The sequence below is a fragment of the Littorina saxatilis genome, linkage group LG8, assembly GCF_037325665.1.
Source record: "Littorina saxatilis isolate snail1 linkage group LG8, US_GU_Lsax_2.0, whole genome shotgun sequence".
NCBI classification, from domain to species: domain Eukaryota; kingdom Metazoa; phylum Mollusca; class Gastropoda; order Littorinimorpha; family Littorinidae; genus Littorina; species Littorina saxatilis.
The window spans coordinates 71342108-71355845 of NC_090252.1; the positions used below are offsets into that span (position 1 = coordinate 71342108).

The 13738-nt window shown below is 44.1% G+C and overlaps 1 protein-coding gene across 1 annotated transcript in view; it reads right to left on the reverse strand.

Annotated features, from left to right (window-relative positions):
• Positions 1 to 2257: 2257 nt before the first annotated feature.
• Positions 2258 to 13738, reverse strand: part of LOC138974856 (hexokinase type 2-like) — a 28711-nt gene continuing 17230 nt past the window's right edge. The window contains exon 5 of the mRNA XM_070347580.1: positions 2258 to 4243. Coding sequence (XP_070203681.1) covers positions 4118 to 4243 — 126 coding nt within the window. The 3' untranslated portion in view covers positions 2258 to 4117. The remainder of the gene's footprint in view (positions 4244 to 13738) is intronic.

Sequence of the window (13738 nt, forward strand, 5' to 3'; positions counted from 1 at the left end):
AAGTGGCTTCATGGAATTATCACTTGCTGAGTCCCATAAAGTAGATGCGTAATCAATTACAGACTGAATATGTGCAATAAAGAATACCTTCCTGGTGTTGGAGTTCAGGAAGTGTTGGATTCTAGATAGTAGGTACACTTTCTTTTACACTACTTTACTAAGTTGCTCTATGTGGGTTGACAAGTTGTTATGAAAATAAACACCTAACACTTTGTGATGGTCGACTTTTTCAACTATTACGCCATCAATCATTAAATCAGGACCAGTTGAAGTAAGATTCTGGCCTTTTTTGTCTAGTTGTCATTATCATATATCCCATGACCTCCCTTCTTTGTCTCTGTAAATGTACTCTAGGCATATTTCTTGTATTTCAATTGTTCTCTTGTAACATCTTTGATGTATCAATTGCACTCTTATAACACATAAAATAGTGGATAAGTAAGGGTGCAACAAATACATCATAGCTAGCTTTACTTTCTGTCGTCCTTGACATTCCAAAATGCACATGTAACTGTCGACTGGATGTGCAAGGGATTACCACGCTTTTGAGAACTTGCGCGAGAGTCGTTCAGTGCTATAGTTGAGTCTTAGTCTCGACTTGCCGAGACTATCATCACAGCGTCATAGATTTCATGACGTCTGTCGTCCATCGCGTCATATTCTGGGGACCTAATCTGTTTTGTTTCCTTCTAACTCGCTGTTCTCTCTTGTGATCAACATGACAAGCCCTATGTGCTTGAGTGTGTGTGCTCTCTAAACTAAAACAGAAGTCAAACTAGCAATCGTTAAAAACCCAGTCTTTCTGACCAGCACTGCTATGTTCACGCTATGCTCATGTGAAGTTACAGCGTGCCCGGTACACACGCCCTTTTCCGTACATCATCGACTACGATTGTTCTCTGGACAAGCTGTTGAATGCATTTTATATAATAATAATAATAATAATAATAAATGAGCATTTATATAGCGCAACATCATAACTTTACAATTATGCTTTTTGCGCTTGACACATTTAAAATTAAAACACAGTTATACAAGCATTTACATCTACATTCATAGTCAACAACGCTTAATTAAAAGCATACACCAGCAAACATACATTACAAAAGAGCTAGAAATACTCGAATAATTGTCATGACGAGTATTTCTAGCTCTTCTGTGGTGCAGTAGGCCCTATAGACGATGAAGGTGTCCAAGATCTCAGGAGATGCGTGTGTAACCACTAGGTATTCAGTCAAATCCGTGTAAGAGGCTTTTAACTGACGAGGACAACCAAGCCACCATTTTGCGCCGACTTGACATAGATCAACAGACGTGCCTTTAGAATAAAGTATGTGCAGAGGTGCCTCATCTGAACTAAAGCTTGATGTTTCCGTCACACTTTGTCTTTTAGATCTTCATGGGATATACAGGTTACAACACTCGTGATGTTTTATATGGCTTGTATTTCAGTCAAGACCCAGCAGGAATACGACTCGTGAGTCCCTTGATATTCATCCGCTGGGTCTTGCCTGAAATACAAGCCATATAAAAAACCACTCGTGTTGTAACCTCTATATGTTTGTTTTTCTTTGGGTTAAGGGACATATGATTTAGGTCAGTTCATTCTGTCAACTGAAAAGCGAGTTAAGTGTGTGTTACTAGAGTGAATTGTGGTGTCATCTGCAAAAAGTTCACATACATTTTGAATATGAAGGGGGAGGTCATCAACATATATAATGACCGACCCGGGGTAGCCGCCGATAACTGTTATGTGTGGTAATGTTTAATGCGCTCAGATCAAAGCCTCATTAAGAGGGTATTAATTCCTTTGATTTGATACGGATGAATCAAGATAGCTGCCAGCTGTGGTTGGAGGTTTTAATCCCTTAGCCCCCCCCCCCCTTTCTTCTTGTCTTTAACCACTGGAATGGGGTATCATCTTAGAATGTTGTGTTACTATAAATAATTACTAGGATTGTGATTGGATGTTTCTGTCTGCGTCGGTAGCTAAAGTTGGATTTACTTTGTACATGATATGTGAGAAAGAGAACTTTGAGAGAACTTCGGAAGACTGTGGACGCAGTTTGTTGTGTGCTCTGCTAACTCAGGAAATGTAGTCAACTTTGTATGTTGTGGCTTGTGGCCACCCGGCTTCGGCTGGGTAGGCGAAGAGGAGGAGGGAAGCGAACCAGGAATAAAGCGGTTTGCCATGCCAGTACTTCAGCTGTTGTCACACTGTCATCTGTTGTGGACGAAATGGAGAGACTGAAAGACGTGTATGTCTTTGTACGTGTGTCCGTGAGTGATAGTCCAGAGAGAGTCCGTAACACATCATCAAAGAAAGCAAAAGATCTTGTTTCCCGAACCTTTCACATATAGAGAAGAGCAGGGATCATAAATCCGATCCTTGTGGTACACCGTATTCTACAGCTTGCATGCTCGACGCCGAAGGGTTCGTAAGCACAGATTGTTGTCGTCCGGTGAGAAATGTATTAACAAGTTTCATAGTTTCGATACCTACGCCATACAGGGAGAATTTTCTCCGCAATAACATGTGGTAAATTTCGTCAAAGGCTTTGGCAAAGTCTACACAAATTGCACCACATAAATCATTATCATTTTTTAGGTAGCCACTGATCAACAATAAAAATTAAGTCAGTGTGGCATGAATGATTAGCTCTAAATCCTGATTGGTTAGGGTGAAGTAAGTTGTGTTGGTTAAAATGTGCTAGGATGTGTTTGTTAATGTGTTTTTCAAGTGGTTTAGATAAAACAAACAATAGGGAAAATGTCCTCATGTTTGAGGGGTATGCTTTGTCACCTCATTTAAACAGAAGAATGACTCTTGCCTGTTTAAGGGCACCCGGAAAAATATTGTTTTTTTTTCTAAACAGAGATTATATATGTAAGTGAGTGTTTCAGAAATTATAGGGGCTGCCAATTTATGAATTGATTGAAATGTTGGTCAAGCAATCTTCGACGAAGTCCGGTCTATGGGATTGAATTTCACCTTGGCAGCGTAAACATTAGTTAATTTGTTTGCTCATTAAAGTTGTCATTAAAATCGAATTTTCCCTTACAGATTTAAAAATGATTGAATCATATTTCTCAATTTCTCCTAAATTCAAAAATATATAGATATGTCATGTTTATTCTAAACATGTGCTCAGAATGACAGAAAATAGGTTAAGTAAGTACTGGTTCGCACGCTACGCGGAGATGAGCGTGACCCGTCTCGGTCTTTGGCTGTGGTTAGTCGAGACTATCTTAATATAGTCTTAGCGATGACTGTTTTTTGGTGTGAATCTGTTACTTTGATGCCGACAGTTTGACTAAATTTTTTTATATCGCTTCACGCGACTTGTTTAATTAATTGACCTTAATCCAGACGGATTCCTCAAACTGTTCTAAATGTGTTGAACGTATGTAAGTCAATGATTCACTTATATCACAAGCAAACCAGTTTCTTTACATTGTTACACTGTAACCTGGAACATCAACCTTAGAATCCGAAGTCTTGTCAGTCTTGATTCTGTAAACCCCATTACATGAAAATTTGTTCCTGAGTTTAGAAGCATGGTGGAAACCTCGTGTAATTGATTAATTGCATGGTTGATATTAAGGTGTCCCATACAAAGACCCTGTTTTGTAAGCCATTAGTTAGAATAATTCCTCATGATAAATCAAAAAACAATAATTTCACGTTTTAAGAAGCACACATTCAAATTACATTAAAACACCAAACTAAATCAATGACCAATAAGTGGAAAATGGTAAATTATACAATACAAACATACACACCGAGAACCAATAGAGTTTAACACTTAGTGTCAAACTCACAACGAAAGAAAGCTACACTACTTTACACAAAGATAAATAAGTAAACTTAAGAGTAACCAGAGTTAACAAGAGCAGATTAACTCAAATTCTACGAGTAAAAAGTTCCGTCAGTGAATAAAGGAGAGAATAGAGGGCTTTCATACAGTCCCAACTTGACAATAGCAGAATCATCAGTAACTGATTAACTCTGATTGTTATTTGGCTTCACATAATTTATCGACACAATCATCAGTTGTAATAGATTTCTGATTCACATGAGATCTCCACTTCCACTTGCCGCTAGACACGTTTTTCCTTATTCCTTTTTTTTCCTCTTGCTATTTGCATTTTTCTTGTGTTTGGTCACCACCTGGTGTTCAAAGGCTGCTGCTATGAATGCCGCGCCCATTTCACGTCCGACACATGATGACACGATCTTGAACTGAAACAAACATGGACAGTCTTCAATATATAATACCTGAATTGAAGCCGGGCGAGACCTAAGGTGTCATTAGCCAGGCACTGCTGATTGTACACCAAAAATGGATACTACACTGCCTAAAATAATTCAAGGACCAAAAATCCAAACACAAATTACTCAAAAACCGATCAACCAAAAACATGGAACTTGTAATATGTTGTGGTCAAATCATTCAACAACAAGCACGCCAAAGTGCATTGAATTCCATTCAAAAACAATTGAGTTATTGTCTCTTAAGTGAAGGGGGAGGGGTCAAAATCAAAAGTCGCAAGTCTTTGCTGATTGTCAATTCCAATGTTTCACCGGTTCCCAAAGTTCAATGATGGGTATAACTCCCACGATTCTGGCGGCACTCGTTGCAGCGATCCCTCATTGAGTGGACGATGTTTGCCAGATTAGCCTGGGGGATGGCCTGCCACTCTTGCTGCAGAAGAACAAGCAGCTGCTGGAGGTTTGGAGGTGGAGCATGATTCTCGCGAACACGACGGCCCAACATGTCCCACGCATGCTCGATAGGGTTCATGTCAAGACTGTTGGCTGGCCAATCCATCCTGTTGATCTGTACCTGCTACAGGAAGGCGTATACACAAGCCGTGCTCGTGTGGGGGAGCATTATCGTCCTGTAGCACTGCATGGGGCCCAATCTGACGCAGCATGGGCAGGACTTGGGGCCTGAGGATCTGGTCCCTGTAGACAAGGGCATTCAAGTTGCCCCGTACATGGTACAGTGGGGTCCTGTGGTGCTCGCTGATCCCAGCCCACACCATCACTGACCCTCCCCGGTAGGCTCTTCTCTACCTCACGCATGCAGGGATCATGCGTTCTCCTGGACGCCTCCAGACCCTGGTCCTGCCATCATCATGCTCCAGATTGAATCGATATTCATCGGAAAACAGTACCTGGGCCCACTGCTGTCGATTCCATCTCAAATGGCGGGTGGACCAGGCCAGTCTTGCCATCATGTGACGTGGCGTCAGTAAAATGCGGCCAAGTTGACGCCTTGCGTGCAGCGTCTGATCATGAAGACGGTTGCGGACGGTCTGCTCGTTGATGTCAGTGTTGGTTGTCACCCTAAGCCTTCGTCTGATGGTGCTGGCAGTGGTCGCCTTGGTCTGCAACGCCTGGCGTGTGATGTTGCGGTCTTGACGTTGTGTGGTGCTTCGAGGGCGCCCAGACCGGGGTCTGGTTTCCACACTTCCAGTGACCAGAAAGCGCTGCCGCAGCCTCACGATGACGGAATGGGAGCAGCCAAGTCTTGCAGCAATCTCTCGGAGCCGGATACCCTCTTGAACCCAGGCTAGACCTCGTCCGCGGTCGACAAGGTTCAGATGACGTCTTGGAGGCATGGTTGTTTGGTGGCCTGCTGTGATTTTGCCTGGGCTTATAAAGCATTTCTGGTGACGACAGTTCACTCTCAGAGGACCAATGGTTCACGTGAAAAAGATTGATTAGGGCAAAATCACCTGTGCTGAGCTCTGCAGGAGGGTTACTTTCACATGCGTTTTTCGCAATATTTCGGATTCTTTGCTCGCCTGCACAGAGAAACAGGCAAAGTCCGAGTACCGCTTTTTGCTCTCACAGCAAAGGAAGGGAAGCTGTCAAGACGACCACAAAGCGTAGAGGGTCATTGTCGCCGATTTTTGTGATTTTTGCACAATCAACGTTGGGATCGAAAATGGCTTTTGGTCCTTAACTTATTTTGGGCAATTTTTTTGACACTCAGTTAAAATTGACTGCATGTGTGAAATAAATGTTGATAAAAACGAGGAAAATGGAGCAATCTGAGCAAAGAAACTTCCCCCAATAAACCTTCCATAAGTTAATTTAAGAAGACAAATTCGGATCAAAACAAGGAAAAGTGACCGATCTGGTGCAACCTGAGCCAACAAATAACAAATAACCATTCATCACGTCACTTAGAAGACAAAGGCCGGCTTCTAGGAGGGTCCGGGGGCATGCCCCCCCTCCCAGTAAATGTTATAAAAACAAGGAAAATGAAGCAATTCGGTGCAATCTGGGCCATCATATTTTTCTTTATTTCAATATATATATATTTTAGGCTGGGGGAGGGGGGTGGTTTCCGGAAACCCCCCTGGATCCGCCTCTGTAAACGTTGCCTCCCAGTGTGTGTGTGTGTGTGTGTGTGTGTGTGTGTGTGTGTTTGCGTGTTAATGTGTGTGTTTGTGTGTTAATGTGTGTGCGTGCATGTGTATGTTGTATACGTGTGTGTACGTGTCTGTCTGTTTGCAAACTTCGTCTCTGAAACAAAAATACCAAACGCAGTTTAAGAAAAATTGATGTGAAAATTCTTCGGTGCATTTACTTGTGAATGACATTCATTGGAAATAACAGATATTTCTACATTCTCAAACTCAACTTTGTTGATGTGAATTGTTATTCATGATAAGGCTTACAAGGCCTATGTACCTTGATAGTGCTAAAATTGTCATGATTAGTATGAGTTATTTCTAATATGCTGATTATTAGCAAATAAAAACAGACATGTCGAGAAAATGGATTATCAGCTTAAGCCGGAGGCGAATGCTGATATCATTTTTGAGACATGTCTGTTATCATTTGCTAACAATCAGCATGTTAGAAATAACGGACCCCGCGAATAAGACGGAACAGCCGCAATGGGAACCTGGGCCGGAATGTATGTAGCGAGGTCTATCTTAACCCGGGATAAAAGCTTTAACCCGGACTATCTATCCCCAGGATATCATCGATACTTTAGCGCAATGCATGTGTCGAGACAACAGAAAAGATAACTAACCCAAGCTTTTCCTTCGATCTATTTTTGGCATGGGGATTTCCGCATCTCTGCGCATGATAGAATGTCAAGACGGTTCTAAATTCAGGAATCCGCGTTCGAAAGGTGACGTCGCTCTGTTCTAAATGACCCATGTAGACCGTGATGTCATGAAAAGCGTGACGAATTGTTTCTTCGAACTTGGTTCCGGTCTTGTTTTCATGCAATTGTTTTCTTCGCGTTGTTGTTTTCTTGTGCAAATTTACATTAGGTAAGGCGAAATGCGGCGCAACAAGGCCATTTGTTCCAGGATTCAAGTGAAGTAGGGGAAGGGCTCCTAATATGGACCACTTCTTGTTTCATGCTGATAACTAGCTTGTTTTCTTGTGAAGAAGTTTCATTTTGTGTTTGGTAGTCCTTCTCTCTTAGGTTAACCGTTAGGCCTAATTAGAGTGAAATAGCTTTCATAGACATTCAGCAAATATCAAAAACAGAAAAAATCACAAATGGTCCATATTAGTAGCCTGGGCGCCTAATATGGACCAGTGAAGCGGCCTTCACGAATCACTGTAAAAAGCCCCTTCAACATGATACAAATTAGTGTGCAAGTCAGATTAATTAAAATATGCTTTGGATTGATCTGTTTTGGGTTGATGAGAGCATTATTTGAAGCACACAAGAAAACTAAAGAAACTTATCAAAAACATAGTGAAAATAAATGAAATGATCAACTTCCATCAAAAGAAGACTATTTGTTATATTTTTTTGAAAGCTAGAGGGCTAGTTATAGTTTATTTTCAGAAAGCTTCTTAATGAATTAATGAAAATAGCCTTTAGCTTTTATTTTCTTCGATTTGTTGAAGGTGGTCCATATTAGGGGACTCACGCATACTTTGAGATTTTGCTATTATTTTTTGTGTGCAGTAGAAACTCGGGGTCAACACTGCTAAAATGTAACAAATACAGTCTTAGCTGTCATATGTAGCACGTTTTGTGTGATAAAAGCTTTGGCTGTGGACAGAAACGAGTCCGTTTTAGGCGGCAAATTTAGAGTGAACGCTGCCAAAAGTGCAACAAAAAAAGAAAAAGCCTAACGGTTTTGATATTTGTGTTTCTGCAACTGTTTTGACTTTTGCAAGGTATCCAGGGAGGGCGAATACAGCGAATGAAATTGTTTTGAGCTCTCTAACACCGTTAGTTTGTCAGAACGGGAGGTGGTCCATATTATTAGGAGCCGGTCCATATTAGGAGCCCTTCCCCTAAGTTGGAGGGAAAGGGAGGGGGTGGGTGGATCGCCATTTCGACTTGAAGTTCAAATTCGTGTTAAACACCGTCTGTTACACGACACTTGAGATTGCCACAAGTTCTCAAATGTCGTATAGTTGTGTTCTTTTATTCTACGTCGCCCGTCTTCGCAGCAGCAGAAAACAACTCGTCAAATTGAGTTCGAGGATTTATTCAGCATTCCATACATACAACTGCACATCTAGCAGAACTCAAAGTAGAAGCTCTTTTAACATTCAAATCGCGCTGGCATATATAGTAAATACTCAATCTCGAGAATATTCCAGACCGAACATGATACAACTACATTATACGAGCCGTCTATGGACTAAAATAGTGACGCTCTCTGTGACGTACATCAAAGGTGCCGACGCACTTAATCCGAGCGAACGCCACGAACCCAGACAAAAAACCGCGTGGTAAACAACTTGTTTTGACAGGACTAGAAAGTTCACCTGCATTCTCGTCCAAGCATAAATATTGCGTTTACAAAATATAATATCGGTACTTTCCCACAAAGTACAAATAAGTCAACTACATGCAACACACAAAACCGAACCAAAGTTCAGCAACAGCAGCGTTTCCTAACATTACCCCCAACACAAGAAGAAATTTACCTAATTTCTTTCAATCATTGAAACGCTACCTGTACACATATTATGTATACATAACAGATTAAAATCCAGGTATGTACATTAGTCTGTTGGAGAATGAACACAGTTTTACTCACATACTCGGCTGAGAAAATCCGCTCCAACATTGTCTGAACCCTTAATCGATTCCACTCGCATATCAAAGTTCTGCAAGTACATCACCCACCTCATGATACGATTATTCACAAACTTCGCAGAGTTCAGGTAGGTGAGGGGTTTGTGATCAGTCTGAAGCACGAATTTCACCCCTTGGAGGTAGAGTTCAAATTTCTTGATTCCCCACACGATGGCTAAACACTCTTTCTCCATGGTCGAGTAGTTCTTCTCGGCTCCTGACAGCTTCTTGCTGGCATAGCTGACCGGAAACGGTTTACCTCCATGCTCTTGCATCAGCATGGCGCCGATCCCTTCGTCCGATGCGTCTGTACGCAAGATGAACTCTTTGGCAGTATCAGGAAGGCGCAGCACCGGGTCTCGTGACATTGTTTCTTGTATTGTTTTTGCTCTCCCTCACCCCTCAACTCCCTTTTCTGTACATAGCCTGATTTCTTTTTGTTTTAGTTCCTTTTATTTGGTGTTGAATGAAATGTGTTTTTATTGTGTTTTTTAATTTTCCATGTACCCTCACGGGGTTTTATCGGAATAAAACTTGACTTGACTTGACTTGACATCAGGTCGCGCACGGTCTGGTATGCCTTCTCCTGAGCTGGTCCCCAGAGTATTCGGTTGGGGCATCCTTTTCGGGTCATGTCCGACAAAGGCGCCGTTATGGCGGCGAAGTTTGGAATGAACTCTCTGTAGTACCCAGCCAATCCAAGGAAGGATCGCTTCTGCTTCTTGGTTTCAGGACGTGGCGCATTGAGGATCTTGGTGACGTTTTCCAACAAAAGCCCCTTTTGACCTTCCTTCAGTGAATGACTTATGAAGTCAACGTTGTCGGTCCCCAAAATGCACTTGCTGGGTCTCACGGTCAGATTAGCTTTTGTCAGGCGGGAAAACAGTTCCCTCAAAGTCTCCAGATGCTCCGCAAAGGTATCCGTGTGGACTAGCAGATCATCCCAGTAGTACACAACATTCTTCATTCCTTTGAGCATTTTTCGCATTCCCCTCTTCAGGGTAGCACCACTGTTCACCATGCCAAAAGGCATCCGCAGGCACTCATACGTTCCGTCTGGAGTTGCAAAGGCGGTCTTTGGTATGTCCTCTTCGCGCACAGGAATTTGCCAATATCCCTTGCTGAGGTCGATCTTTGAGAAGATTTTACAGCCAGTTAACTGTCGAAATAGATCCGTTGCCGTCGGCATTGGTTCAGGGTCAAACACGGTGATCTTATTGACTTTCCTGAAGTCAATGCATACCCTGTTTGTGCCGTCTTTCTTCTTGACAACAACAACGGGAGATGAGTAAGGGGATGATGATTCACGGATGACCCCCATCTTCAACATGTTGTCGATGTCCTTTTTCAAGGATTCCCGAGCCTGAAACGGGATAGGATATGGTTTTGAACGAACAGGAACGTCAGATGTGAGGTGGACTTCGTGTTCGACCAAGGACGTAGAGCCTGGAACATCACAGCACCTATGGGTGAAGTCGCCCATAAAATCATGCAGCTCCTTCTGCTGATCTTCTGTCAGGTCAGGTCATAGCTTGACGTCATCCACTCCCTCTTTCTTGTGGAGGTCTCCCAACTCCAGTAGTTCCTCACCGTCGAACTCGTCTAGTTCGGCTGGTTCTTCCACCATTGCTGCGACCTGTACTGCTTCCGGAGGTCTCGCGTGCTGGAACACTCGGTACAGGATCTTGCCCTTCACCTCAGAGTGCACAGTGCCTTCGCCCTTAGTCATCTCCTTGACAGGACGACTCCTGCACTTTGTTAAGGTCGAATCAGCTTCCTGTAGCTGAATCAGCCGATCCCTGTCCACGACAGCAGTTGCAGAACTGTTGGTGACCCTAAGCGGCGTAGTCGTTTTGTTCTTCTTCGCCTGGGCTCTGGTCGTCACAGCGCTTACAACCTGCGGCTGGTCGCGGCGATGCACAGTGGCCCTGTCATCTCGTAACAGTTCGCTGATATCTTCATTCGCGAATGGCAGTGGGTCTTCCTCCTCAGCAGCAGGCTGAGCTGAGCCCATTCTCCATTCGAAATCAGGGTCATCAGGACGTCTCGCACCCCCAATATTCCCAATTAGTAGATCGTACAAGGGCTTCTTCAGGCAGACGGCCTCAACTTCTCCGGTGAAGTATGGAGTATCAATCTAGATCTTTGCCACTGGTGCCTTCACGCATTTGCTGTCAGCCATGAGCGTCCACTTGAAGTCACCAGTGAACTTCTCTGTTGGCACCAGATCCTCTTTGACGATGACTCCATTGCAGCCCGAATCTCTGAGAACAGTCACTTCCTGCTTCTCAACAAATCCCTTCGACACGGGCATGTTCGACACGGGCATGTTCGACACGGGCATGTTCGACACTGACACAGCTGCGCTGGCGACGACAGAGATTGACTTGCCATTGGCGAGTAGAAGCTGGCCATCAGATATACATCCTTCCACGTCCGATGGTGTAGCCACTTGCTCGGCAGCCCTTGGAAGTATGACGCTGCTCGCACATACTTGTTGGTTCGAGCCACTCGTTTGCCTCTTGTTGTCGTAATATCTCCGTCGATGTTCTTGCGCTTTGTCATTGTCATGTCCGTTACTTTTCTTTTGGGGACAGTTGGCAATTCGGTGGCCCTTGGCCTTGCAATGGAAGCACGTTATGTTCTGCCCTTCATTGGATGATGGTGCGGACTCTGTTTGTCCCTTGGCAGGTTGGTTTCCCTGGTTTCCGCTCTTCTGGAAAGGTTTCGTTGACTTTGACGTCCCCAGGGTCCTTCCATGAGCAATGAGATAACGCTCAGCAGCTTCAGTAATGTCCTTCAAACCCCGCAGTTTTTGCTCTTCCAAGCGGGTCGCCAGGTCCTTCGGGCAGGCATTAAGGAATTGCTCCTTCACGATCAAGTCCCGCAGACTCTCGTATGACTGCTCTTCACCTGATAACTCCACCCACTTCTGCAGGTATGACGACAGGCGCTCCACAAACTGACTCGGTGTCTCTCCAGACAATGGCTGGCATTCGCGGAAGCGTTGACGGTAGCCCCTTTCAGTGAAGTTGTAGCAACGCAACAGAGCTTCCTTCAGTACATCTTGGTCTCTGGCGTCATCGTTTGAGAGTCTAGTGTAAACCTCAAGTGCTGCCCCAGTCAAATGTGCGCTGAGTAGAATCGCTCAGTCGTCGCGCTGCCATCTAGCACTCTCAGCAAACCTCTCGAATCTTGCTAGGTAGCAGTCGATCTGGTCCTTCCCGTCATCGAATGCTGGAAGTTTCGGTGCCCTGTGTAGCATTTGCTGCTGGTTATCTCTTTGGCGTGGTGCCACGTGCTCATTTTGAACACGCACCATTTGTATCTGAAGCTCTAAGCGCTTCATCTCCATTTCTATTTGGAGCTCTAAGCGTTTCAGCTCCATTCGCCTTTCTTCACGCTGCGCTTGTCTTTCTCTTTCTTCACGCTCACGCTGCGCTTGTCTTTCTTCACGCTCACGCTGCGCTTGTCTTTCTTCACGCTGCGCTTGTCTTTCTTCACGCTGCGCCAGGAGTCGTGTCTGGGACTCGACGAACTCCGTCAACTGCTTGCCTTTTAGTCCCAGTTCAATTCCTTTTCCCCAGAACTCAGCCATTCTGGTCTTTTCCGGTGCGTTCGTCTGTATTCTTTCACAGCCCCGAACGTAGACGAATGTAGTCTTCTAAAAGAACACAGTCTCTACTGCACCTCCGATGCTTCTCTCGTCGCTGGTCACCTTCGTAGACGCAGGCTGCCACCCTCCTCGTCTAACGTGACGGCGCACACTGCTCACGATACGTACACGACGTACCTCAGTCGTATTTCGTAGTATTAACGCACTAGCTCCGCGACGAAGTCCGACTCGTCCAAACGGCAGCTAACCTCTGTAATCCCGATACACTCCGGCGTCGCTCACCGTACCGAGCTGCGGCGATTACCGTAGTCTCAATACTGATCCCTCAGGATACACCCGATTGATGGCTATCTCCTGTGACTGTCTTTACTGTCTTTGTTGCTGGAAAACCCTTGGCGTTAAACGTAGATCCTTGGCTTGGCCCCCAATTGTTACACGACACTTGAGATTGCCACAAGTTCTCAAATGTCGTATAGTTGTGTTCTTTTATTCTACGTCGCCCGTCTTCGCAGCAGCAGAAAACAACTCGTCAAATTGAGTTCGAGGATTTATTTAGCATTCCATACATACAACTGCACATCGTAGCAGAACTCAAAGTAGAAGCTTTTTTAACATTCAAATCGCGCTGGCATATATAGTAAATACTCAATCTCGAGAATATTCCAGACCGAACATGATACAACTACATTATACGAACCGTCTATGAACTAGAATAGTGACGCTCTCTGTGACGTACATCAAAGGTGCCGACGCACTTAATCCGAGCGAACGCCACGAACCCAGACTAAAAACCGCGTGGTAAACAACTTGTTTTGACAGGACTAGAAAGTTCACCTGCATTCTCGTCCAAGCATAAATATTGCGTTTACAAAATATAATATCGGTACTTTCCCACAAAGTACAAATAAGTCAACTACATGCAACACACAAAACCGAACCAAAGTTCAGCAACAGCAGCGTTTCCTAACACCGTCAGTGATCACACAAATTTCCGCGGCAAATCCGACATTTGTTTTTGCAGTTCATATACATCAAA